General features: G+C 40.7%; 4 protein-coding genes across 4 annotated transcripts; 1 reads left to right on the top strand and 3 right to left on the bottom strand.

The window, feature by feature from the left end:
• Window positions 1–113: 113 nt before the first annotated feature.
• Window positions 114–6,475, bottom strand: PCOAH_00047170 (Uncharacterized protein; the record flags this gene model as incomplete). The annotated part of the gene is made up of 5 exons (XM_020061501.1): window positions 114–255; window positions 499–560; window positions 683–757; window positions 887–1,027; window positions 1,124–6,475. 5 exons carry the CDS (start codon window positions 6,473–6,475, stop codon window positions 114–116), a joined length of 5,772 nt encoding a protein of 1,923 aa, XP_019916541.1.
• Window positions 6,476–8,523: 2,048 nt separating this feature from the next.
• Window positions 8,524–11,700, bottom strand: PCOAH_00047160 (Uncharacterized protein; the record flags this gene model as incomplete). Its single annotated transcript, XM_020061500.1, has 1 exon — window positions 8,524–11,700. The coding sequence occupies one exon, from the start codon at window positions 11,698–11,700 to the stop codon at window positions 8,524–8,526; it is 3,177 nt and encodes a 1,058-aa protein (XP_019916979.1).
• Window positions 11,701–14,019: 2,319 nt separating this feature from the next.
• PCOAH_00047150 (Delta-aminolevulinic acid dehydratase) lies at window positions 14,020–21,944 on the top strand (the record flags this gene model as incomplete). Its single annotated transcript, XM_020061499.1, has 11 exons — window positions 14,020–14,588; window positions 14,610–14,844; window positions 14,976–15,023; window positions 15,351–15,581; window positions 15,684–16,025; window positions 16,192–16,456; window positions 16,571–16,905; window positions 17,383–17,684; window positions 17,818–18,207; window positions 18,304–20,608; window positions 20,730–21,944. 10 exons carry the CDS (start codon window positions 14,728–14,730, stop codon window positions 21,942–21,944), a joined length of 5,550 nt encoding a protein of 1,849 aa, XP_019916953.1.
• Window positions 21,945–22,527: 583 nt separating this feature from the next.
• PCOAH_00047140 (Uncharacterized protein) lies at window positions 22,528–26,234 on the bottom strand (the record flags this gene model as incomplete). The annotated part of the gene is made up of 2 exons (XM_020061498.1): window positions 22,528–22,767; window positions 23,007–26,234. 2 exons carry the CDS (start codon window positions 26,232–26,234, stop codon window positions 22,528–22,530), a joined length of 3,468 nt encoding a protein of 1,155 aa, XP_019916504.1.
• Between the last annotated feature and the right edge of the window lie 1,749 nt (window positions 26,235–27,983).

Below are 27,983 nucleotides of genomic sequence, written 5' to 3'. Positions count from 1 at the left end.
AAACAAAAAAAATAAACTTAAAAAGGAAGGGAAAAAGCCAAAAGGTGTAACAAAAAAATGATCAAATGGGACGTGGCGCAAAGGTGTATAAGCGTTCACACCGCGCAGCCCCCTCACTGGGATGACCTATTCTTCTGAATGATCTTCGAGATGGAGGGCAACAGGTCCTGGGTGAGGGTAACATTCAAGTACTTCTTCAGCGTGCCCATAATGGTGTACGCCGCCAAATATTCGTCCATTTCGTCTACGTTTATTCTGCGTAGGGAGTGCAAATTAGGGGTGAACGTAATAATGAGTGGGCATACCAAGGAGAGAGGGAAACACGTCACAGGACAACTCCCCCGTTCATGTTGCCTTATTTTGTGTTCGTCCCTCCTGCGAATAATATATACGTTCAAGTAAGTATCTCTCCTTTTGGAAAGTACAAACGTGCCCAACGTGTTCAGCGTGTTTAGCGTGCCCAGCGCGTCCAACATTTCAACCCCCTTGAGTGGCTACCTGTTCTTTATCTTTTCGTTAATCCCCTTGGTTGCCGCCAGTTCTTTTATTTTCCGCTCGATCTGTTGGGGAGTGGTAATATGGGAAAAAGGTGACACAGTAACATGGAAAGGAGGCAAAAAGGAGAAGCGACGCTGGAGGGGGGCTATCCACACAGCCATTTACACCGCGCCATCCGTCGAACCTCCTGAAAATTATCCGTTTTGCTCAAATTCAAGCAGGACGATATGGACCTAACTAGGTAGGATTGCGTTTTGAGCTGCAAAGGGGGATTGAATTTTTAACATGTGTGCATGTGTGGGGAGAAAGACGAAAGTTGGTTTGTCCACCCAAATGAGCTAAACTTTAACTCGTCTGCACAACAGCATGGACCCTTCCCCTGACGCACCTTTGAGTTCATCGAATTCATATGCGGGATGATGTTGCTGATCTTGTCAATATTGTAGAGATTCATGTACGTCTTAATAACTTTGCTTATTATTTCCTTGGAATGTTTGTTGATTATGTATTCGGCCTTTTCGAAGGAGTCCTACGGGGTGCAAGGGTAAAAGTGGTGTAAAAGAGGTGCATACGCGGTACAGGAGCGATGCAGGAGAGATCCGCTGTACGGGCCGTCCTTCCTTACGTTGGAATATTTGCTCATGTCCACACTCTTCTGGTGCAAACTTCTGACAAGGTTCAAGCAAACTCTGTCCATGTCGCCCTTTCTAACGTCCTTCAAATCCGTTTGAAAAATTAAAAGCACATTTCTACGGAAGAGGTAATACTTCTGCCCATTCATGAAGTGGCTCTTCCACTTCTTAATCACATCTATGTATTCGTCAAATTTGGTAGAATTTATCGAAATTATCGAGGCGACTTTGTAAAAGAAGGAGGTAAATAAGGGGAACTGTTCATACACTATAAAGGATAGAAACTTTACAAACTGGATTACGAAAAAAATGTTGTCACTTTTTAATTCGCTACATATGCTTATAAATATGTTGACCAATTCTGTCTTTTCAATTTTCATTAATGTCTCATGTAGGTGATTATTTTTGTATTCACTGTTTGGCACATTTTCCGTGCATTTTTCATTCCATTTGGTCAAGTCGCTAATTTTGAACCCGTTGTTGGATTCACTGAGGGGGTTCTTTTCTAGGTACATCTTTACAAACTCGTTCAGGTAGTTGTGCTGCGTGGTGGCGTTGGAGATGTGAGGGTTGGTTGACACTAGACCGCTCGCCAAACCAAGACCACCCACTGAACCGATGCCACTAACCATGCCATTACCACTAACCATACTAATGCCGCTCACAGAGGGAACACCACTTCCCCAGGCGGCGCTACTAACCCCCGGTGGCAGCAGGTGGCCACCCCCTGACTCACTTCCCACTTGGAGACTGCTCATAGTAAATTCTGCAGATGCCCCTGGCATATTACAAGACGCCAATGTGCCATTCATCTGAGTATTAGGACTATCCTTCTCACCGCTTTGCTGGCTGGTGTAACTCTTCCCTTCTCCCTGGGGGTGCATGTCACCCATGGGTTGACTTAAATCCCGTTTTTGCAAATTATCACTTTTTATATAATTCACATTTTCGCGAAAAATATTTTGGTACACTTCCACAATTTTTTCCGATGCGTCCAATTTATTTTTTATATTTTGCAGCTCCTGCTTTTGCTCCAGTTGTTCAATTTTCTGGTCATACAAAATTCTCTGATTGTCAAAATTTTTTTTTATTTCATTCATTTCGTTGAATAAATTTTGGCACATTTTTTTGTACTTGCCTTCGCTGGTTTGTTCTGATGTATCTGCCTCGGTTGGATTACCCTTTTGCGGTGTGGTCTCTCTGCAGTTTTGCTCATCATCACTGGAGTATGCACCTGAATCGGCACACGAATTGGTGTTGTATTGCCCGTTAGATTGCCCGTTGGACTGCTCACCGAGCTTCCTGCTCAGTGTGATTTTCTCCTTGGTCTCACTCTTAAGGAGGTCCTTCAAATTCCTGATTTGCTTGTTAAGCATGCACATCTCCACCTCGTAATATTTGGAAATGTCTAAACATTGCTTATCGACCAGGGTGGTGTGCTTCTTGTTCAGTACCTGCTTCAACGTAGTGGTTGCATCCTGTTTGCACTTTTCAACTTCGTCCAAAACTAGCTGGTACTTCTTCTTCAGCTTGTCCAATTCGCTGTCCTTGTTACTTATTTTGTGATTCAGTTTGTTCACTTTATTTTTATATATATTAATGTCCTTCTCCAAATTGGCAATTTTCTTCCCCTGTTCGGCGATTTTCAGATTTAAGTTTGTCCTTTCTTTGATGTCTTTTTTTTTCACCATTTCGTTCTTCTGCAGAACTTGTACCTTCAACTTTTCATTCTCCTCATTCAGAAGCTCTATCTTCTTCTCGTATTCGTTCAGCTTGTTTATTTCTCCTAGCAACGAGTTCATCTTCTTATTTTTCGCATTATTTTCATTTGTTAATAAATAAATTATGTCTATACAATTGTAAAGCAGCTTCTTCCAATTTACTTGATTCTTTTCTTTGTCCTCCTCTTGCAGGTTTACTGATTTTTTTATTTTGTTCAATTTGAGGTGGTTATTCAGCTTCTCGATTTCGTCTACGTCTTCGTCATCTAGGTGGACTGTTTCTTTGTTCGATACTTCTTCCAGGGGGGGACTACCCCGTGGTGAATGGTCATCGTTCAGATATTCTTCAGAGCGACGTACTACCTTCGTGCTGCCCTTTTCCTGGTCCAATTCCCCACATGATGCTTCACCTGTGGTTCCAGTTACTACGTTTTTAAAAACAAGATTCTTTTCTTTTCCTCTCACCTCCCTTTCGATCCCTTCAACTGGCACGACATCCTCGTCTACCCCCCCCTGGTCATTCTTCACACCGCTATCGCAACACCCCCCGTTGTAGTACCCCTCTGATGCATGACTCAAATTTGGCTCCTTTTCAATTTCGTTCAGAAGATCCTTTCTCACTATATCCAGGCTCTTCCCCTGACTCAATAACCTCTCGACTACGTCATTTATGCTGTCCTTTATCTTTTCCCGGATCAGTTCTGCCAGTGCGTCTTCATTAACGCGGTTGGTGGAGGCGTCCCCTGGTATTGCACACGCAGATTGTTGTATCTGCTTGTTGGCAGCACCACTACCGATGCGCCTATTCGAACTACCAAATATCAACCCCCGTATGTCATTCGCATTGACGCTACCAAAGCTGCTATTTATGTAGTCGAACCAGTATTGCCTCAAGTCACGTCCATCGATGACTTCCTTCCTGTCAGGAATGTAACCCTCACTAGATATAATTCTAACCGTGTTGTCATTATTTTTCGAATCGGAGAGGTCACTGCTTTCTTTTCCCCCGAAATCGGCTGTCTCGCCTAACTTGTTCACACTGCTTCTGTTATCCACAGGAATTATTACTTCTCTTCCCGCCATGGGACCACTATAAAAGTTCCTCCCATCAGTAGGTATAATCACATTGGAGCAGTTGTTACTGGCCACATTTCCATACATTACACTGTCCTTTTCACTATGCCACATTTGTGCTTCCCCAGAGTGTCGGAATTCATGTGGGTTGTTTGTCTCTGAAAAGCCGAAATCGTCACGCGTAATTTTATTCACTCCCCCAATATCCACGGTGATGTTTTTTTTTTTCCTAACGTCGTTCGCATAATTTGACGTTCTCTCCCCCCCATCGTTATAATAACTACTCCTCAGATACACATTTTCAAAACAGTTGGAGAAATTTTTTTTTTCTCTTCCTTCGATTGAATACTTTTGTGTGTCGTGGAGAAGACCATTGCTCCCACCGTTACTATGTTTTTGCAGATTCCTCAATTTGGTGAAAATGGTTTCGTCTCTCGGGGGTAAATTTTCCTCCTCCGCATGCAGCTCGTTCATATTGTTATAGCTCCTTTCGACATTGTAACTGATATACTTATTCATCCCTGTGGAGACACCCGCGTTTCTGCTACGGTTGTCTTCCTCCTGGCTGGCTAAATTTACAGTGCTCCTTTTTAAAGAATTAAAACGAAACGGAGGGTTATCACCACTTTTGGTGTATTCATAAACATACACATCTGTGTGGGGATCCTTATCCAACTTTCTTGCTAAATCGATGCATTCTTTTCTATCCCCAAAACTGGCACTCTGATGGATTGCAAATTCGTCCATTTGGTTAATTCCCGTTTGAGACTTCTGCAACATCATGGAGTTAACCACCAAATGGTTGTTGCTTACGCCAAGGGGTCTGTCATCATGGGGGTCTATTTTGCCATTCCATGGGTTACCATAATTGTGGTCTCCCCTCTGGAAGGCATCCTCCCGAAAGGAATTCTCATAAACGTCTGGTTTCTCCATTATTGTATTACCCAACGGCATATCTCTTATAATTAAACTCCTTTTCAGCTCACTCCGGACGGGTAACGCGTCAACTATACCCTTCCCCATCTGCAGCGGTATAGTGCTTTCCCTGTCTCCCTGCTTGGAGTTAACAAACAGATTCTCCCGAAATGACTTCGTATTCATTATGTGAAATTGGTTTGCCAAAAATATGCTGTCATTAAAACTTACGTTATTGTTTGAGACAACTTTTTCCAAAAAATTTACGTTGCCATTTTCAGTAATTCTTCCAGTGGTAGTTGCGTTACCTTTTCGAATTTCCTGTTGGCCACTTTTTTCTCTCAATAGGTCGTTGTATTCCTCTTCAGTCTTTACAAAGTTGTACTTCTTCGAGCTGGCAAGCTTTAGAAGGGCCCCACTTTCACCCCCCCCGTTGTAGTTGCTTCTATATTGGACGTCTTCCCTTTGGTTTGAGCCCATACTTTTAAATCTATCCAAATGGGAAACAACACCGGCTTCCTCCTCCGTAACAAAATGGTTATCCACTACTTTGCCCTGTTCAATTATGTGTGGTTCCCCCTTTGGTGGAAAATAATTGGTACTACCCTTTTCATTCTCCACACCCTGAGGGATAACTTCACCCTTTTCATCACCACACGGAGAGTCCAAATTTCCCTCCTGCTCAAGTCCACTTTTACTTGTCTTCCCAGCCAAATAATACGTAATAAATGGTGTGTTCGCCCCTTCGTCATCCTTTTCGTCCTTCAAATTTGCGGGCGTCTCCAATTCGCTCATATTCATTTTCCCAGCTGTTTCAAATTTTAGGTACTCGAAATAGCTCCTCGAAAAACTTTTACTTGGGGTTTTATTTAAATCTACATCGTTCAGGTAAATTTTATTTAAATTTGCAAAAATTTCTTCCCTGTTTTCTTCATAACCGTTATGATATTCCCCCTCGATATCGTCACCATGGTGAGGATTATTACCGTCCTCATCCTCTTTACTTCTTATCTCTCTAAGAAGGACCTCTGTACTAGGAGTCTTATATATGTTGTTTAAGTTACCCCCCAGGATGTCTTCTGCGTAACTTACGGTCTCTTCCCCATTGTGCTCATCGTATGGACTGCTGCTATTCTTTTCCCTTCCTTGTAGGTTTATATGGTCCAACGATCTTGACGCTCCTAATGGGCTCCTTTTCTTATCATCAGAAGTGGACAAATTAATGCAACTTTTTATATTCCCTTTTTTTAAATTCTCATCGTAGGAATAAATATCCTTATTAGAATCCTTTGAAAAACTTTTCCTTCCCAAGCTGTACCTATGTTGTGTGTAATTCCTTCCCAAGTTGAGCTCCCCCTCGTCATCCAAGACGTTTACATGACTATGCTGCTTTGTCAGATATTTGTTCACTTCCTCCAGTTGGTAGCTGCTCCTGCGATTGTTGGTATTACTTTTTTCTCCCCATTTCGGGCACCTGTCATCATTTCCATGTTTGCTTCCCTCACCGTCTTCCCCGTTGTTTGTTAACTTATTTCTGCGCCTCTTTAAAATATCGTCAATCTTCGTGCTGGTCTTGCACTTGATGTACTGTAACGAGCTGCTGCCTTTGTCTTGGAAAAAATCATCATCACTCATTGTTCGCGCTTTGTAGGGAACAACACAAATTCATTCTTCTCATTTCATTGGGGTGGCAAAATAGTAATAACACTTGGCAGATCTGTACGGATTAATGCTTTACCATGACGTGACGAACGTAGGTACGTCGTTAAAAGGACGGCCTACTCGTCACACCTTAACCTGTCCTTACGCATAAGACACACGCAACCTTTGGCTCTCTTCCGTGTAGAGGAATTTTTCCTTCAAAATGAAATGTAAAACTGTGTCTGGTCGCTTAAAATTGTTATTTTATTTTATTTTGACCTTCCTCGCACGGGGTAACTATCTCTTCGCGTGTGTTTAATGTACCTGGAGAAGCTCCTTGCGAGGCTGCTTAACTTGCTAGCACCTTTGCCACTTCGTCAAAGATTACAACCAACAGAGGCTCATATCAACGAGGGGCTAATCCGGAAAAGCAAATACTAAACAAATGGGGCGTATTTTCCTTATCCCCTTGCTGAACCGTTTATGGTCCACTTTCTCGTTCAATTACGCCAAAAATAAGAAAGGGACAAAAACGGTCTCACAAATTTTGATAAGATAAAAAAGGGGGATTTACAAATAGGGACAGCCAAACGGAAGCGGCTAAACTCTGCTTCCTCTCCTTTTTTAAAAAAGGAGTCGAGTCAAGTAGCTTTGTTCCAGCCGTACACACATAAAATCGTGCACGTTATGGATGTATATCACGAATATTTTACCTCATGCACATACGCATGTAGAGCGAATTTCTTCCCTCATAACACGTACGTATTGCGCGCAGATTTACCAACACGTGCGCATTTCGTCCATCCAGTCTGATGCTTGAAAATCTCTGGACTTGTTCCTCAGATTAATTATAAATGCATTTTTTTAAAAACGAAAAAAAATGCAAATAAGGCATACGAAAAATGCGCAAAAAAAAATAAAATAAAATAAAATAAAAAATAATCATTGCGCAATTTTTATAATTTTTTTTATTTAAAAAGCCTGGCATACGCAAAAAAAAAAAAAGGAAAAAAAAAAAAAAAATTAAATTGAAAATGTGAAAACGGGGAAAATTAAAAAGGGACATGTGTTACACTGCAAAAAAAGGGGAAAATGCAAATAGGGGAAAACAATCCTCGCAGCCTAATTAAAAAAAAATTAGGAACCTTAAGGAGCGAGGCCGGCCCATGTGCCTAACCCCTTCACCAATATTGGCAAACGAAACGTCTCTCAAAAAGTAGACATTCTCCCCGGAAGGATGGGCACATATATCAACCATGGCAGAGTATACTTTTTGTCACACTACTCAAAGGGTGCAACGTAGTACGTTATTTTTGCGCTAAAAGAAAAAAAAAGGATAACCATTTATGAACTAACAGAATGCTTCATTCTTCATAGTGTTAGCTAACTTAGCAAGTATTTATTTTGGGGGAAAAAGAATAAATTAGCATATTTATTCCCCTTTTGGTTGTAATATTTCCCAAGCGAATGCAACCACACAGAAGTACACTCTCCGACGCTCCGCTTCACAGGTCAAACGGATAACACAAAAAAACAAACACATACACATTGTAAGATGAATCTCCCGTACGTACAATTTTTACCCCGTGGGGATCATCGAACGAATTGATTCAGCAGCTTCACGCATCCTATCACCCACACCTATTTCTAGATCATATCTTAGCTGGAATCCCATACCCGAATGGGGGGATATTCTAGCTGCCACACCGACAACATAGCCGCGTCTGCACTTTCAGAATTTTCCTCACCTTAAGATTATTCAAAAGTTAATTTACAATTGTGAAAGTAGCCAAGCCGTGTGCATGACGTAAAAATGTGTTATAGCCAAAAAAATGCAAAGGGGGTGCACACAGGAAGGCGAAAATTGGTCTACGCGCGTTACTATGTGTTCGTTTGCGCGCACCTGGGCAAGGCCAAACAGGAAGGTGGAGCTCCCTCCTCCAGTGGAAAAAAAAAGAACACTTCACACCGGAAGAACCCACCAATTCGCCCAAAAAAGGTAAACCCCTTCCTTAGCAGCGCAAAACGTAGTCGGTACAACCTCAGTCGTCCCTCTGACCAATATACTGAATGAGGATCGGTCTGGAGAAATTATCCCCATAGGAACCCAGCTGATCCGCAAGAATCGGCTTCTGCACTATGTTTATGTAACCCAAATTTGCCAAGTGCAAAGTGATGTAAAACAAAACAGCCACTTCATCCTTGGATTGTCTATTCTTCGTAATGAGGTCGAAAAAGATGTAGTTAATTTTTGTAGATAAATTTTTGTACACCTCGAGCAACTCCTTGGCAATTAATTCAAAGTCCTGGTTCAGATTTATGTCCACCTGTGCACAAGTATCATCCAGCAGTGAACTTTCATTGTCTTTCGTGAAGACATTGGAGAAATCGTAATTCGAGTTGATGGATAAATCCAAACGGGGGGAAGCAGACGAGGAGGCGAATTCAGAATTCAGTCGGTCATTTAGGAAATTCCCATTAATTTCCAATTCGTCACCTTTCTCCACGGTATCGTTCTCCCCATAGGAAACCAAACTTTTGGAGGACATTTGACTTTCCAGGTTCAATCTAGAACCCATGTCGTCCTTAAAAGAGAGGTCATCCCTCACATTCAAATCGCTAATATTAAGGTCATTCAAATTTAGGTCTATCTGCTCATTCTGTGATAGAGACGGATCTATGCTGAACCTATTTTTGTACTCATTCTGGTGGTTCTCATTCGGTAGGTCAAATTGCATTCCACCAACTTGCTCTCGCACCTCCTCGAAATGCAACAAATTGATGTCACTTCTCGTGCTCTCTTCTTCGTGTTCCCCGTCAAATGATAAGAAATAATGCGACAGCGTCTCATTCTCATTCGATGCCATACCATCGTCGATGTTGTCCAGACATTTTTTCATATTAAAATGATCAAAGACGTTTTTATTTTCATATAAAAAGGACTTGTTACTGACTGAGCAGGTTAAATAATTTTCCAAAGTTTTTTTCTTCTTCTCACAATCCTGAGATTCGTACCCAAAATTTATTTCCAATTTGTGCTGCGTTCTTACCTTGTCGGTGCTACTGTGCAGGAAGAAATGCTGAAAGGATGGATACTCCTTCTGCATCTTCTCATTTATTTCGTTATTTATTGTGTCGATTAGGAAATGCTTGTAGTCTACACTTTCGTTTTTCAACATCCCCTTCATCACTGCATCCCTTATCATATAATTCTTATCAATAATGTGTTTTTCCAGTTTTCTTTTCTTTCCTAGTAGCTGATTGGTGGTGGATCCATTTAGGGGGGAACTTCCCTCCTTGTCCTTCTCCCCCTCATTCATCGGAACTATTTGGTTATTTGCAGATTTGTCATTCTCTCCTGTTTTTGAACTCCCCGTCTGTCCCCTAGTTACAGGTCCCCTGTTTGCATTATCCCCTCGAGATAAAAGTACATCATCCTCTTCTTCCCCATCTGCGTTACCTTTCCCCTCATTTTCATCCTCATCCAACCCGAGCAACGTGTTCAGCTTCTTAATAAAAGCATCGTCATCCTTCTGATGGAAATAATCAAAATTATGATACGACTCAAAATTTAGGGCTCCCAAGTAGGCATTCTTCTTCGACAGATTTGTCTTCTTCTGCGGTGTGAACATGCTACCCATCATGACGTTACTCATTCCATCTAAGTCTCCAAATGTGTTATGATTTGGCATCCTTTGCGCGTAAGGAGCATAACTACCTCTACCGTCCATATTGTTGTTGTTCATTGAATTCATGCTCATAAACGGATTCAAATTGTACAAATCGTTTCTGTTATGCATAGATGCATTCATGGTATGGTACCTTCCCATGAAATTATTGCTTCCTGGAGACACGTTGTACGGCATGTTTGCAAAGTCCCTAAATGTGCTAGTCATCCCATTAATGTTGCTGATCAATGGTTTGCCATCATTTGCGTGACCCCCCTTTCCGTTTTCATTTCCCTGTAGATTCAAGTTTCCAAATGGTTGGTGAAATACTTCAGCACCCCCCACATTGGCGAATTCGTTGTGAAAAATCCCCTTCTCTGTACTGCCATCCACGTTCACACCAGAATTGTCGCCTCTATCCACCCCATCGTTCACTCCCTCACTCCTGTGCATGGAGTTCAACTCCAAGTCGTTAAATTCACCCATCACACTTGCCCCCCCATTCATGGAATTTTCCAAATTAGAAAACATGTTCTTCGGAATCATATTATTCAATATAGAATTTTCCAGATTCAAATTATCCATGGGGTTGTGGAACGACTCGGATAGTGCCCTATTCAGATGCAGCCCATCAAAGTTGTTCATCGGGATGCTATTCCTAGAAATGTACGATCCTTCTAATGCCTTCTCCATGTCATGATAATGACCCATACTGCTGTGAACACTACTACGGTTGCTGATGCTTCCATTATTTCCACCCATGTAATTAACATTAATATAGTTATTACCATTACCATTGTCATTCTGCGTGTCTTCATTCTCAGGGTCAAAGTTTAGGTAGTTCAGACCGGAAATCTCCAGGAGCATCTCATTATTCATTTCGTTCTCGTTAAACATGTCATTGTAACTGTTGTTCTGTGTCCCGGCAATACTTATCTCATCAGCGTTCAGAGAAAAGCGAGATTTTCTTCCCGTAAAATTATCCATTACGGATGGGATTAATTCGTTCAAGCCAATCGAACCCCTCTTTATATTGAGTGAATTTCTATTTAGTCTCTTTTTACTTCCATTTTTGTTATTATCATCTTCGTTGTCTTTTCCTAATTTTCTTCTCTTAGATTCCTTACCAGTTACCATCAAGTCGTTCAATTCATTGTCCTTATTTTTGTACAGAGATAAGATCTTCCTTTTTAAAAAATCGTAATCTTGACCGATAAAATACACCTTCTTTTTGTATATGTTACACACCCCAATGAGTAAGAAGGAAAACGTTTTAATAGTCAAGCTGTTGTTCTCCACTCCTTTTAAAATGTCATCGCAAATCTTACTTAAATCACAGCATACCATAATATTCTTCTTTATTTTGTTCTTATCAAAGTATGCACTCCATGCGTACCCTAGCGAATTGTTTTTGAAGGAATTCCCATAAATCACCAGTTGGTTATGATTGCCCCCGCTGCTCTGCTCTTGGTTTCTTTCGTCTCTTTGGATTATGCTCCTGCTCCTTTTAACCCTCGGGTTTAGCGTGTCGCCTCTTCGCAGCACATCCATCTCGTTCGGGGGGATATAAAAGTGTTCAATTTGGAAAACTGTTTTCCTGGTTGCAGGCGTTTACACATACATATGCACGCTTAATATTGTACATACGTGCATACATTCATATGTGTGCATGTGTTTCCCCCTTTACACTCGCTCAACACATTAAAAGAACACAACCAATAACCAAAACCAATATCTCGTCAATTTAAAAAGTTAAAAAAAAATAATAAATAAATAAAACGTAAACAGTGGAGAAAAAAAAAAAATTAAGCATATTCCAAATGTATGCATAAAATGAACCATTTAATGTAAAACGAAAAGCAGTCAAATGACGCAAGGTGTACTGCGCACGTGTGAATATTGTGCATGTGTGTGTATTGACAAGTTTAAAAAAAATGCTGGGTGGAGGGGACTCCTTAAAAATTTTCTTTGCAAAATGGGGTGACACATAACATGTCAATTGTGTCAAAATGGGCAAAAAAGAAATCTCAGATTGAATATGCTCCCAAGTGGGCGCTTCCAAACGAGCGCGGAAATTTCCTAGAACAAACTGCCACAAAGCACTTTTTGTTATAATCTTGCCACTCTTTGCAATGTGCACTTTGGAAGTGCGTGCCAAAGGGTGAGCGTGCGAAGGTTCCGCTTGGGCGCCAAGTTGTATGCCAATGGTGACAGATTAAAAAATAAAGAAATGAACGAATAAGTAATAAATAAATATATATATAAATAAATACATATATAGTGAAATGCCATAAACCGACTTCTTAGACACCCACGCAGTTGTGCAACGCGCTCAAATATTCGCCACCAGAAAAATTGTGCGACCAATTGACAATTTCTCGTTTAAAAAAAAAATTGCTTCAAGTCAGCTGATTAAAAAGAAAAAAGGTGTATAATGATGCATACTTGCTTTATAATAAATTTACTTCAAAAGATGACTTCATGCAAATAAGCGAGCATGTATGCGTTGTTAAGTAGCTCCTCGAGAACGTGTGCACGAGGGAGGAGCGCGTTTGCCCGAATGCACTTTTGCGCGTATGCAAATGTGCGCCTTGGCATGTGCACCCTATACGCTTAGTCAAATTTAAAACACAAAATTTTCACATAATAATGTACAAACGTAGCACAAAAAAAAAGAAAAAAATGCCAAATTCAAAAATTGTCCATTTTTTTGCCAAATTGCCACAGAAGGCAAATATGTAATGTATTCATAATAGGGGAGGGTAATATACATGAGCGAAATTTCCCATGTATCGTCTCACGTTTCCGGCAAAGGACACATCGCCATTTTATTTTATTTTTCTTATTTCTTAAAGTTATTCTTTGAGACATCCCTCACGTTGGATAAAACGAATAACGCATTTTGTTTTTATGAGATATTTTAAAAAGGGATGACAACTGGCGCAAAAGTGAAGGAAGAAAAATGTAAAGCGCCATACACAAGGAGGGTAAAAAAATAAATAAAAAAAAAAATCGTAAAAAGAAGGCGAAATTTTAAAAAGTTATGCACGGTTCAGATTTTTTTTTTAAATATCCCGAGTTTTACCTTTTTTTTTTTTTTTTTTAAAGGTCCAAATGGCTAGTTGCTCTTACCGTTTGCACAAACTTTTTCTTCGTCAAAATGGTTAAGCAGTTTTCCCTCGCAACGCTTTGGATTAACATCAAAAAGGCCAATTCTTAGTTTTTAAAATTGTCGTTTTTTTTTTTTCCTTATGATATTACATTGCTGAAAAAATGGCAGTCTCGCAATTCTCACACTTCGAGCGCACACACATGATGGAGGATGCTTATGTAGCTTTCCTTATGGAAAATTCCGCCAATATAAGAAAAATTACTGGCTCCATTTCGAAGTGTTCCAAACGCTTGTGTTCTTATCTTCCAATAGGAGAGAGCGTATGCCATAAGGGTGTGTCCTATTTTGCTGAACAAAATATTACACCTTCTGATCAATTTTTTCGTTTCGTTCGTTAAGAAAGCTCCAAAAGAAAAAAACAGAAATCGCCTTTCACTCAGCCCAGGAGGTTTAAAATTATCAAGTAACCATTTCACGGGTTATAATAATTCGGCGATGGGGAGGACAGAATATATCTCCTCCGGGGCGACAAATTACACCTTGTTCTTTTTTACATCACGTGAGTTTTCCCCAATTGTACCGTGATTGTCAGGTTTTGCTGCGTTTGTATTGCTATCTTGGAACTTTTTTTTTTTTTTTTTTAAATTTTTACCACCATTCCAGGCGTTCTCATTGCGCCCCCTTTAAACCGTTCGAATAATTGGGGGCAAAAAGAAATGTGCGCGATTTACACGTGTTGGCAGTTCTTTTCCTGCTTCATGCACCATTGGCCCCGCGATAACGTGCATCTCACTGCATTATTACCGACGGGAACATGAACTTGTATCATAATTATTTTCTAACCGTTTCTACAGTACGATTCTGTACTCGGTAAACATTTAAAATAATTGAATGTTCGAACAAGTTTGTTCTCTCCCCAAGTGGTATTTTTCTGCCGCGCAGAGGAGGAACTATTAATTGGTACATAGGAACATATACACGCAAGTAAAAGCCGAAATGGTAGAACGCATTTTCCCTAACAATCCATGAGGCATATTTCCACATTTCATAAGTTAACAAAAATGAGCGTGTATTTGAAGAATCACTTTTCAACGCGCCAATGTAGCCGAAAAGTAGCTGCGTTGGCATATGCCCTCTCATGTGAACCCGTAGGCGCGCAGTACTCCTCGAACCAGTGAAAACGAAAAAAAAAGAAAAAAACACACTATTGTATTATTTAACCAAATAGTGTTCACAAAATATGCCATTCTGCACACCCACAAATAGAGGGAAAACATAATAAAAAAAAAAGCATGTTAAGCATACGTAGGAGCATTTCCCAAACCAACACTCTCCTTCTCCCCAACATCAGTGATCTTCTCCCGCTTTGACGTATACATGACAAAATAAAAAATCCTATGTAAATTCCCCACTTTAACTTGTTCATTTTGCCCTTTTAGCCAGTACACGTGGAAAATACACCAAAAATGATAAAAATAAATGGAATAATTCTGCTTTACTTTTCTGTGCTCAATTTGGTGTGTTGTCTTAATAGCAACATCTGTAAAAGCGCCTACATCTTGTACACTCCGCAGTCGACGAAGGTAACAATTGTTCCTATTTGGACCTGCACATACGTGCATGAACGTGTAGATAAGCGTATGCCTTTGCACACACGTTACTTACACAATTAGAATGCGTTATATGGATGCGCTACGCTTCTTCCCCCTTTCAGAGGTACAAGGCTCCCTTCAGAAGATGGAATAGCCCACAGAACAATAACGTACTAAAAAAAATATAAAAAAAGTCGCCCACCGCCCCAAATGATACATTCCATGCTTGTTTAGTGAAATGTGACTATGTTTGTTCGCATGTTGCCAGGTGCAAACGTGCGTTGTTACAATGTGTATAAGTGCATACATTTGTGGTATCCACCACTGACGTGGCACACCGCTGATGTGGTACACCGCTCCGCCGCAACCGCTTCTCCGATGAAGACGCCCTAAAAAAGAACGACGCACTTTTTCACTGACCCACTGATAAAGCATACATCCATTTTGTGTGCATTAAAAACGCATTATTTATTTCGAACTCTGAAAATCATAATCAGAATTTGAGCGATTCATGTAAAGACCAGAAATCGACTGAAGATTTGTACAACGAAAATGTGGCAAGACAATCCAACCTGAAAAATTTTGCAAAAGACATAAACGACAATGTATACATCCAAACGAATAGGAGGGAAAGGAGGATAAAGAGGAATAAGCACTTGCGCTCCTTATACAGTAACAATAGCATACGGATGTCCAACTTTATTTATCCGCTGTTCATTCATGAGGAGGTAAAAAAATGCATTCCCACGAAGAGTGTACTACTTTGTGACAGCGCCACTTCTGTACTGTTCTCCTGTGAAAAATGCCCCTGTATTTCATTTACTCCTCAGGATACTCCAAAGAAGGAAACCCAGCTGGATGGAATTTACACCTACAACTTAGACGGAATAGTGAAGGAAATCGAAGAATGCTTACAATTGAATATTCACCACTTTATGTTTTTCCCAGTTGTGAAGGAGGAAAATAAAACGACCTACTGCTCCGAATGTTATAATGAAAATAGCTACTTTTGCAATGCGATAAACAAAATAAAAGAGAAATTTAAAAATGAAGTAGTTATTTACGTGGACGTGGCTCTGGATCCATACAACATATACGGGCACGATGGAATATATGACGAACAGAAGGGGGAAATACTTAACGACGTTACGGTGCACACGCTGGTCAAGCAGGTAATGCATGCACTTGGGGGGAACTTCCCTTCATTTTATTTTTATTATTCCTCTTCCTTCATTTGTGCTTGTACTCCATTGCGTAGTGGGAGCATCAATGCCAACCTTGCAAACGAAGGAAAAGCATCACTATAGTTACTCCTTCCACATTTGCCCCCCTACGCAGTCCCTATGTCTAGCCAAGTGTGGCGCCGACGTAGTGTGCCCCAGCGATTCCATGGACAACAGAATTGAACAAATTAGGAAAAACCTAGACTTTCACAACTTCAGAAATGTCCTCATATTATCCTACACGTGCAAGTATTCCTCATGCCTGTATAAGCCATTTAGATCCATCCTCAATTCCAACATTCACAAAAACGTCGTCAAAAATAAGCAGTCATATCAGCACGACTTTAACGCCTACTATGACCTCAACCATGTGGAGAAACGTAATAAAGGCGCACAATGGGCGTTTGAAAAAGTACACCTTGTGTATGTGCATATATATGTGAAGTCCCAACATTTTTGCTAATAAATGGAATTCCTTCTTTTTTCCCCTGCAGACATCGCCGAAGGGGCCGATATCCTCATGGTCAAGCCGTCGTTATTTTACCTAGACGTGGTCAGTCGTATAAGAAGCAGAATGGCCAAACACGTCACCGTCCCACTGGCCGTTTACAACGTCTCTGGCGAATATATGATGATCAAGAATTACGTCAAACATTTAAATGCACACATAAATTACGAAAATGAAATTTTGACGGAGCTCTTTAAAAGCTATATAAGATCCGGGGCAAATATAATTATCACCTATTTTGCAAAGCAGTATGGCTTATACCTGAAGAACCTGTATGACCGTAATGTTGACGTAGACGACGATTTGAGCAGCAATTTTAACGTCGAATTAACGCTATAAATGGGCACATTCCATCTCGGAGTTTTTTTCTCTTGCAAAAACAGTCCTTTTTATTTGAAGAAAATGTTCTACTATATATGCGAACTGAATATGTCACGCGGTTGAGTGAATTTAAGGCGTTCGTTTGTGCGGCGTGTTAACTTTTTTTTTTCTTCCCAATTAGTGTCACACTAATTTTACACATTTAGACAATTTATGCGTTTTTCTTTTCCGCGCACGTTTATCACCTTCCCATTTTTTTTCACTCCCTGCTTGCATACAATATGACACCAATTTAAAGAGAATTCAACGTTTGCTCATGGAAAGGGCGAATGTGCTGTCCGTTCTTTATGCGGGGCGGTTTCAAATGGGGCGTGGTTGGGCAACATGAGAGGAACAAATAGGGTGTTCCCTTCGTAAACCACACGCATATATGTGTACATCACCCCCATGCCCCGTCTTCAACCCTAAACCCTGCAGGCGAACGAACTAAAAGAAGACGACGACTTGATAAAGTACGAACTCCCCAACCGGCTCACCAGCATCATCTACAAAAAAAGAAAAAACAGAAATAAAAAAAAGTACATCCTAAATAACGAAAAATGCGTGATATTACCTTCGCATAAAATTTCAAATGAATACAAAAATTACATGAATCCGATTGATTACAATTATGAGGAGATGCACGTTTACATGGAAGTCAACACTGGCAGTGTGAATGAGCAGAAAAACCAGCAGGGGATAAGTCACCTCTGCGAGCACGTCTCCTACATGGGTTCCAAGTAAAGCATTGTCGTGGCGTACATATTGCACGTGCCCCCACACAAAGAAGGGAACTATTCCCCCACGTCTCTTATATACACCATTTTGATTATACACACTTACGCACCTTATTTACTTCACCACCTCGCGCAGAAATCGAAAAAACATCATAGACAAAAATATCCGGACAAACGCATATACCGATTTTCACCACATCGTCTTCTACATAAGCGTGAGCCTGAACAAAGAATTGTATAAGGAAAACTCCCTGAGCCACTTCCAGTGCGAAAATGTCATAAAAAATGTTAGAGAAGACCAAATTGAAGACTACGATATTTACACAGTCGACGAATTTAACTACAAGCATGCCATCCTGTCCAAGTGCATTGATACCATGGTGGAAGTACTAAAAGGAGAAACCCAATTCAACAGGGAACGAATTATTAAAGAGAAGAAAGCCATTTTTTCAGAGTACAGCATTATCAACACGGTGGAATATAAAATGAACTCAGACATTATTAAAACGCTGCACAAGGAGAACAGGTAGGCCAAATGGGAAGCGCCTCCTCGTCACAGTGTTAGCAATCGCACCACTGATTGGTTACCCTCATTACTTCCCCCACCGTTTACCCCACGCAGACTGAGCCACCGACTTCCCATCGGCAAGCTGGAGCTGCTGAAGAGGTACGAACCCAAGGACATCAAAAAATACTTCGACCTTTTCTTCAGAACGGAAAATGTCAACCTGTATATATACGGAGATGTAAACGTGGACATAGCCCAAAAATTGGTGAGCGAAAAATTTCAGGACGTGAAGAAGGAGGATCTAACACCCGAGGATATGAAATATTTGGCCATTCTAAATGACAACACTTTGCGGTCGAGAAATAAAAACCTTCCCGCAATTGTCCATATGTACGGGGGTGATTGGTCAGGGAAGGGCGAACCGGAAAGTGGCTCCTCAAATGGATCAACAGATCAGATGCAGGATGAAGTGTATGCAGGGGAACCCATCATAGGGGGCAACAACACAGGGAAAGAACAGATACACACAGGTATAGATAGTGCACCTGTCGATAAGGAAGACGCTTCGGAAAACGGTTCCAATATTCGCCCCCCCGACGACGAATACCCAGATGACAACATCGTCGACGCGCGGAAACTGAACGAACTGCGAAGTAAATTTCAAAACGAAGCCCTGAGCGAGCTCAAATTCAGGGCCTACCTAACCGAAAAGTACAAACCAAATTTGGAAGAAGAAAAAATTCTGAACAAGTCAGGCAAAAAAGGAAATCTCAACCTCACAACAGATTTTGAAATTATAAAATATTCCTTAAATAATGTCAACATAAATATTCTGATGAAGGAGGAAATAAAAAGCATTCGCACGATGGAGGATTACAAAAATTATGTCATGAAAGACGTTATGTTTTATTGTCTTTCCTTTCGATTTAACGTGTATAAACGAGATTTATTTAACAGCATAGATATTAATGAGTACACAAATATTAACGAAGGGGCCACCATCAGGACGGTGGAAATAAAGACCACGACAAAATCGTTCGCAGAAGCTGTCACAGCTTTTTATAATTTCATTAAAAGTTTGCTAACCCATGGGTTTAGCAATGACGAGTTACAAAATTATCGAGCCAACGAAATTCAGTACGATGATGCAAGTGCAGGCAGTGGTGAGGGCGATTCGAACTCACCCAGCGGGGGAGGAACAAAACAGATGAAACTGATACACCCAGAAAAGGAAGAGGAGGAACAAATTCTGGAAACACGAATGAACGAAATGTACACAGATGAAATACAAAAAATTATAGACTATAATTCTTGCAAACATGTTTACCTTAATGAGAAAAGGGAAAAAAAACTCAAGCGGGAAATTTTTGATAATTTAAAAATAGAGCAAGTTAATTCCTTTGCCAAAAATTATTTTCAGTATTTGTTTAATATATTCAACGGACATACCAATTTTAAACCCAACTGTGTCATTATCCACGTTCCACAGATGGACTTCAACTCCTTCGACAAGGATAACGTGAAGAAGCTGTTCCTAGACAACATCAATTCGGTATCCGACGTCCCCAATTTTTCCTTAAGCTTCCAAAACAGGTTACTATCACATAAATATGTGTATGAAAATATCACAACAAAATTGCACATGGCTAGGTACGTGGATCCCAACGCGGGGGACTCACCAAGGGGAGACATATTCGCTGGCATCCTTCACAAGATCAAGCAGATCAAAAGGGACCAGCAGCCCCTCTTGTGTGTCCCCCCTAGTGTAAACATACCGACCAATATTGACGTGGTACCCCTTGTGTATACCACGCCCAATTTCCCCCTCTTCCGCACGTGCTACGGTTTGGATGCCCCCCAGGGAACACACCTCAGACACCCCATGGAGGGAAAAGCACATGTCAAACTGGACGAATTACCCACCGAACTGGCGACCGGAGAAGCCGAGTCCAGGGTGAATCTGAAAAAATACGTTCAGACGGAGAAAGGCCAAAGGGAAGTCGAAAACTACCAACTGGCAAACGGGATTAAAGTGAATTTATACAAAACGCAAATAGACAAAAAAAACATATACCTCAGATTAATCATACCGCATAATGACATTTTGAAAAAAAAAAAGAAAAACGTCTTCCCCTTATTATTCTCAGTCATATGCCTCTTCGAGGGGGGCGAAATAGAAAACATCAGTCGTGAAAACGTCGAAATTCATTGTAGCAATAGGAGCATAAATATATGCATAGACATAAATGACGAATATTTTTTTATCGATATTTATACGTATAATAAACACGAAAATATGAATTCGGCCTTTTCCATACTGAACAATATTTTACTGCAAACGAGGGTGGAGGAGTCTGCCCTCAAGAGGGTCGTGGACAAACTTCGGAAGGACTTCTACGAGTATAAGAACAATCTCCAGGTGAGTATTCCCCCGCGGATATATCGACCCTGCTACGTCGATGTAGCGTGTCACATTGTATGCAACATTTATGTCACATTTATGCCATATTTACGCTGCTTCTGCTCCCCCTTCCTTGCAGTCCTTCCTGCTGGGCCAAACCATCTCCTACCTCTCCGACGGCGCAATGGGCTACCAAAACTTCGACCTGCGAGAAGCAGAAGAAATGTCCCTGGAAACGGTGCAGAAGATGCTAAAGCACCTGTTTAGCGACCCCTCCCTGTTTGAGCTTACCGTTGTAGGAGACATATCCGATTTTGTGCACTACTACGTGTTGCATTACATGGGAACGCTTCCAGTTAGGAGGGAGGTACCCACGAATGAGAACGCAACAACAGTGGAAGGAGTAACCCCTCAACGAATGAACCTCCATGGTGGTGAAAGGAAACCACCACAGAACGACACAGCCATCGGAAGGGACCACCTACAAGATGAATACTCCCTCCTGTGCCCACTTCAAAACTTCGAACAAAAAATAAAGCAACCCACCTACGTGTATTTAAAGGAAAAAGAAGATCACGCCGTTTTCCTCCTCATCGGAAAGAGTGCCAACCACTTTGGCTTCCTCTCCAATGGCGTGCACATATCGCTATACTTACTACAATTTCTAAAAAAGGTTCTATACGACAAAGTGGAAGATGAAAATGTCGAAAAAAATAGCGCAGATAAAGGACTCACACAACTTGCAAATCATATCCAAATAGAAAAATATAACAAAGAAGACATGACAGAATTAATTACAAAAAAAAAAAAATTATACACCAACCCGCTATTCTTCAATGCAGTATCCTACATTATTCAGTACATCCTGAACAGTAAATTATTTCACTATTTAAGAGAAAAAAAAGAATTAACTTATGATTCTTCCTTTGAATTTATAAATTATGAAAAATATTTTGCAGGATTTTTTACCCTACTTGTTCAGACAAATCCCAAAGATTTAAAAGTTATAAAAAATGAAGTTCTTTCCAGCTTTGAAAATTTTACAAAAAATTTTTACAACTATTCTGATTACTTAATAGAAAATGCCAAATTATCTTACTTAAATAAAAAGACCAAAGATTTGAAATTTTTTGTCGATAAAATATCGGGCATGCAATTGACCCACTTCCCACTCAAGTATAAAAATAATTTCCTCCTCAGGGATAATCTTATCCTAAGTAGAATAGAAAAGATAGACGTCCTCTTGGCCGTTTATGTCCTCTTTAATCAGACCTCCAGTTACCACATATCTTGTGGAATTGCATCTCCGAAGGATGTTTGGGCGGACCTTTACAGAAATATAAACGAGTTGTAGTAAGAATGGTGCCTCCATTTTGGTTGAACTTGTTCATGTGGCTAGCAACCTGGACGTGCCTACTACACCATAGTGGTGATTCCTTTTTTTTCTACCCACGCGCATATTTCCCCATTTGTGTATTCTGAGCAGACGTCTGGTCAGAATTCCTTTCTATGCGTATGTTTCACTACAGGTCTATTCACCCTTGTCGTGCGTCTATGTGCGTTGACGCACTTCGATACGCGTCAACACACTCCTGTGAAGTGTGCACCGGGCATATTGCCCCTTTTTCATTTGCCTCATTTGTCAGTTGGGAGGGACCCCCCCTTCAATATAATAATCTTACCATAATTATAATCAACCGCATCTGTGTAACTGCGTGCGGACTGCTGTGCGTTTCTGCATACTAATGATACATTATCTGGGGTCTCCTCCTTTTTTTTTGATCTCCTTCTGCTCGCAGCACCGTCTCAGTGCTCCACTGAGCTTTGCATACAATTTGTTTTTTGTTATGTGTAGTGCGTCACACTCCCGTTTGCTTCTCTATCTCCATCGTGCTACGCTCCACGGGGCGTATTCATTTTCTTTTTTTTTCGTGTAATCACTCACCGACACCGTGCATCGAGTAGCAGAGAGACAGAATCTCCTTAAAATTCGCGGTGCTGAATAAGACGTTATAATCAACATTCTCGTTTACGCAATTTTTTGCCGACGATTCGTCTATGTGGATTATCTCCTGGACGATCCGCTGGTAACTCGTTTCGACCTCCTCACGGGAGTTCCACCTCACGGGGGCGTAGTACCTGGGCGACTCCAAATTTTTTATTATCCATTGGAAGAGCTGCAAGGGGGGAAATGCAAATGGAAAATTCCAAATGGAAATGTGCAAACGTGGAATGCAGCGAAGGAGAGTCAGCTGCCCTTATCCCCTTTAGAGGAATTGCGCTATACCGACTAGCAAACCCATTTGGGCCAAACAAAATACGATGAAGAATCGATCAAATGGGAGGAGCGGCCAAAGAGGCGTCCCACCCCACAGTAGCAAACGCACAGTTCCGGTCAACCCCCGCAAGTGCTAACCTTCTGTGACACGTCGAGGAAGAACATCTTCTCGTTTGTGGCCCTTCCTCTAAGTATCTCATTTTCCTTTATGTTATTTATGAAGGCCTTCAAGTTGCTGTCATACATGCCTAAATTGTAAACTTGGAAAACGTATATTGAAATTTCTCTCACCGTTTGGCCAAACATAACTACCACTTTTTGGTGAAGAGAAGAGTCCTTCCATAGGGGAGTCTTCTCCTGATAAATTGAATTTTCCTCATGCACGTAAAAAATGTAAGGGTACAAAACAGAGTTAAGAAATATGTCCAAACAGAGGCACAACGTGTGTATACTAAACTTCTTTTCGTTCATTGCTAGATTTTTATTTTTTCCGTCAATTTCGTCCTGGATAAGATAAAACATGAATCGTACACCGTCGTTTAGATCTTTGTGTGGGATCTTCACCAAATCGTTTATTAGCATTTCTAAATATACGTATATGTGTTCTTTTATTTTTTTCAGGGAGGACAGTTGCTGCTTTTCATCTGCAGTTAGACACACATCTGGCACGACATCATCTACGTTAGTACTCCTCCTGTGGTGCTCATCCTTCTTTGTGTTCATGTCTTCCGGGATTGTATTATCCTCCTCCAACACAGTGTTATTCACCCCGTCTGTTGGGAACTCCTCCTTTTCCATGCCTAATCCAAATTGATCGTAGCTATTTTTATCCCCTTTTGTCACCTCATCAGGGTCGCTTTTGCTGATCAGATTGGTACCCTTTACCTGTTCATTTGGCGAATGAACCGATGGCATCTGTTCATCTACCACCTCTGAATTTTTCTCATAGGTAATATCCCCCTTTGGGGAAGAGACCCCCTTTTCCTCCTCCCCAATATGAGAACAACACAGCTGGATATATTTATCAACCCAAGGAGCGAGTACAAACCTCCTGAGACATAACAACGTGGCAACACTGTCCAACACATGGGTGACCTTCATCTTAGTATGGTAATCGATGTTCTTATTAAGCAGTGTATAAATTTCGTGCTTAACAATATGCTTCACTAGATCTTCCAGGCTGTCATAATAAGACGCCACGTTGAAAAAGGAGTACGTCAGAAGGAGGGTATTAAAATTACACCTCGCCTTCAATACATGGATGACATTTATATATTTGTAATTAACCAGATGCTTCCATAACTCTCTGCAAATGTGTGACTGCTTCAGGGGGATCCTCCCCCGCCCGCATAAGTTCACCTCCTTTGTGTCTCTAAAAATTTCGATTAACAAATTGCAGTTGGTTGGCTTCTCTTCAGTCACATCGTACATGCAGGAATACTCCTTCTTTAGGGTGACAACGCCGTGCACGTTTTTCTTGATCAATTTGGTTCTATTCACCTGTTCCATTCCAATGGAGGAATCGTCACGCGTGGCTTCATCAGGTAACTGCTTGATCTCTTCACCCTGCACGGCGGAATACTTAACGCTCTGCTGATGCGCTCTTTCTTCCCCATTGGGTCCCCCCTCGAAGGCTGCCTCGTCATACAACCCCAAGTACCCCTTCTTGTCATTAAAGGCATTGTTAAAATTGTACATTTCTTCCAGCTTGTTACGACTTCCCTTGAGAAGGCAACGCTTCCTGTTTAGGTCCCCCTTGATCATCCCTTGGTCGATATCCTTGGGGCTAACAAAGTTAAGCTTAAAAAAGCTATCTTCATAAATGCACAAATTTGACTGCACGTAAATTTTCTGCATCAGCCAATGGGGTGCGTTTTTCAAAAAATCTGCATCCTTCCCCTTTTTGGCCATTAAAAAATGAACAGCCAATTCATGCTTCTTCTGGTATAAAATAAAGTCAGACAAATTTAATGACAATTTGGTATGGTAAAAAAAGGCCTCTGTCCATTCGATGGTTAGTAGTTGTGATAGAACAGCCCTTTTTAAGGCCATAATGTATTGCATTTTTTTTTTTTTCAAAACTTTTAACTCGTCAGTTATGTACTTATACAGCGTATCGATCCGCTTCTGCAGAGACGTATAGTTGGAATAAATCTCTGCCAACAGTTTGTGTTTTTTTTTCAACAAATGGAGTATCCTACTTTTCCTATTTTCCAAACAAATATCACTCAGTGATTTTTTCTGATTGGATAAAATGAATGCGTCTTTTATATTCACAATGGGGTGGTTACGATAATTGCCCTTGGAGTGACTGCCTATTAGAAGACAGTTCGCGCATAGACTACAATAGCACTTCATGCAAACACTTTCGATCACCTCATTCGGATGGTAGGCACATTTTCCAAATTGATATGGAGACTCCGATATTGGCATCCTTCTATGATTTTTCAAAATTTTATTTTTTTCATGATGCTTTATATCGCATATATTGCACAAATGCACCTTATCATTATGACAGTAATAAATAGCCTTAGCTGTGTAGCAGTATTCACATATCGGTATGCTGACGTCTACCCGTAGGCATTTGAATTCGAACTCGATTAGCAACAGAGGTAGTACCTGTTCGGCAGATTTTACTTTATATATGTAGCTGTAGTTAGTTCCTCCCCTTCTCATGTTTATCGATGTGCCCGTTATTTTCCCGCCTTGTCCCATTTCGTTGTCTCCTTCCCCCCCTTGCTTCCTCCCCCGTGAACCCAACCGCTCACAGAATAAATCTCTATCCACCGCAACTGAGTCGTAATTACTTGGCATTTCTCCCTTTTCCATGTAACTCAAATTGTTTTTATTTAATAGGAGTGTCTTGTTGGGTATTATCTTAAATAGGTAAACCCTAAACCCCCCATTCGTGTTCTTTTCAAACCCTAGTGGATAATCCGTATTCCCAATCACATACTCCAGGTGTTTTAATTCTTCATATTTTTTTACAAAATATTCACCTACATTTTCACTTTTATCATTTATTCTGTTCGTGTCCATTATACTAAGCAGGATGTTGCTTCTCAAACGAGCTGCGACTTCATCGAATTGTTTTTCACTCTCGGGCTTCACTAACCGATATACATTCAGTACGTTCACGTTGCTACTAAAGAAACTTAACTTGAGCAGGTACTCATATTTCATCACAGTGTTGTAGTCAGTAATTCTGCTTATTTCCAGCATGTCAGCAAATGTGTTGTTACTGCTTGTCTTTTCATTTAGACTTTTATTCTTTCCTACCACTTGCTTGTATACACTGCGGAAGTCGTCCCCTTCCTCCTGCTGACTGTCCTCCCCTTGTCCTTTTTCATGTTTCGTGCCCTCCATCGGTTCGTCGTAAACACAGTATTAAAGCAGCAGGCACGCACGGGTGAAGTATGTCTCCCCTAAAGGTTTGATTTTATGTGCCCTTTACCCGATTGCTTTTTTTTGTTTTTCCTGTATCAACTTTCCGATTCCATTACGCCAAAGCGGTTCGGAAAATCTGACGGACTAACCCCCCTTTCATGGGTAAATAACGAGACACACATACAAATGTGGGGTGCTAACAGATAGGGAAATTTTTAAAAAATTACCCAAAGAGAAACAAAATAGGGGGAAAGGAACCAAACTGTTGGCTAAACGTCCAAGGAAGTATCTTATTTTGTTCCTTCCCTGCTGCTCATCCCTTAAGCGGAAATTTTTACACACAAAATGGAAAACAAGCGTACAAGAGTTGGGTTTTAGGTTAGGGCGACTAAAAAAAAAATTCACCTTTCCCCTTGGCAAATTTGTAACAACGAGGTTATGCAAAGACATCTGCGCGTTTTTTTTTTTTTTATTTTCCGCTCTCCGTCGTATTTCTCACCCTTGCATATATGAGTCATACGAACGCAAAGGTTGCGCCTTTTCAAATCAACAATTACGCTATTTTTTCACTTCCTACCATTATGAAATGTCAAAGGGGAAAAAAAAAAGAGCACACACAAGTTCACTTTTTTTTTTTTTCACATTTGTTTCACACACTTGTGACGGTAGTTTTACGCACACAAGCCGGCATTATAGCCCTTTTGTTAAGATGGTTCTTATCAATTTTGCGTATCTTTCCATATGTACCGAAAAAAGGGAAAAACAAAATGGGCGACAGTTATTCTCCCCATTTTTTATTTCACCATGCGAATGTTCGAGTTCGTCAAGCCGAATGCATTTCTTCAGCGAAATGTCCTTTTCAGAAAATGCTCACTCATCCAAGGTGAACAAACTGGAGGAAACCAAATACTTTCTGTGTAAAAGGTTACACGCAGTAAATTAAAATTTGCTGCTTCTAACGGGACACACTGCCGCTGTGTATCAACATGAGGTTGTTCTGTTCACGCGCACATTTTACGCCCCCACAAATAGGGGGTATCACATTTTCAGCGTTGCATGGGGGCACGTGGGGAGACCTACTCGAACAACCATCGTATAAAAAAAGTTAAAAAATAACATAAAAAAAAATGACGCGAAATAATTAACAAAGGAGAAACAACGTACACTGGTGCGCATCAGATTATTTTTTAAGTTGCCAACTTCAAATCTGTCAGGTCTAATTTTTTACACAGTCTTTTTTCCACCCCGCCGATTTGATTTCCTCTGTCGGTGGTAAAGGCCGACGTCTTCCATAGTTCGAAAAAATAGCACATGGACAGAGTAACTCCTCCGACGGAATTCATTTTTTTCCTTTTTCTTCCATATGATTGTAGCATACCATGTGGGGTTATATCGCCTTCTGTTAGCCTATGCCTTTTAAAAACCCCATTCGAGAATTGTGGACATTTAAGCATGGACAAAAATTATGGTATTATTTTTATTTTTTTTTACCCCTTTTCAACACGCTAATTTTTGCTTCAAAATTGAGCTCCTTTTCCTACCATTTGGGATAAGCAATCGTTTCATTTTAAATTTCCATTTCGCCATTTATGTGTGTCCCCGCAAGAGGACACCTTTTTGTCACCCAAGTAATTCTTTCACTTCTTCTATTTTTTTATTGCCCAATTAATTGCAATGTGGCGCACACGCGAGGAAGATGGGGAAAAAAAGGGAAGATAAATAACGCCC

The sequence above is a fragment of the Plasmodium coatneyi genome, chromosome 12 (genome assembly GCF_001680005.1).
Source record: "Plasmodium coatneyi strain Hackeri chromosome 12, complete sequence".
In the NCBI taxonomy this organism is placed as follows: Eukaryota; Apicomplexa; class Aconoidasida; order Haemosporida; family Plasmodiidae; genus Plasmodium; species Plasmodium coatneyi.
Note: the sequence above shows the minus strand (reverse complement) of the source record. Positions and strands in the feature narration are given on the sequence as shown.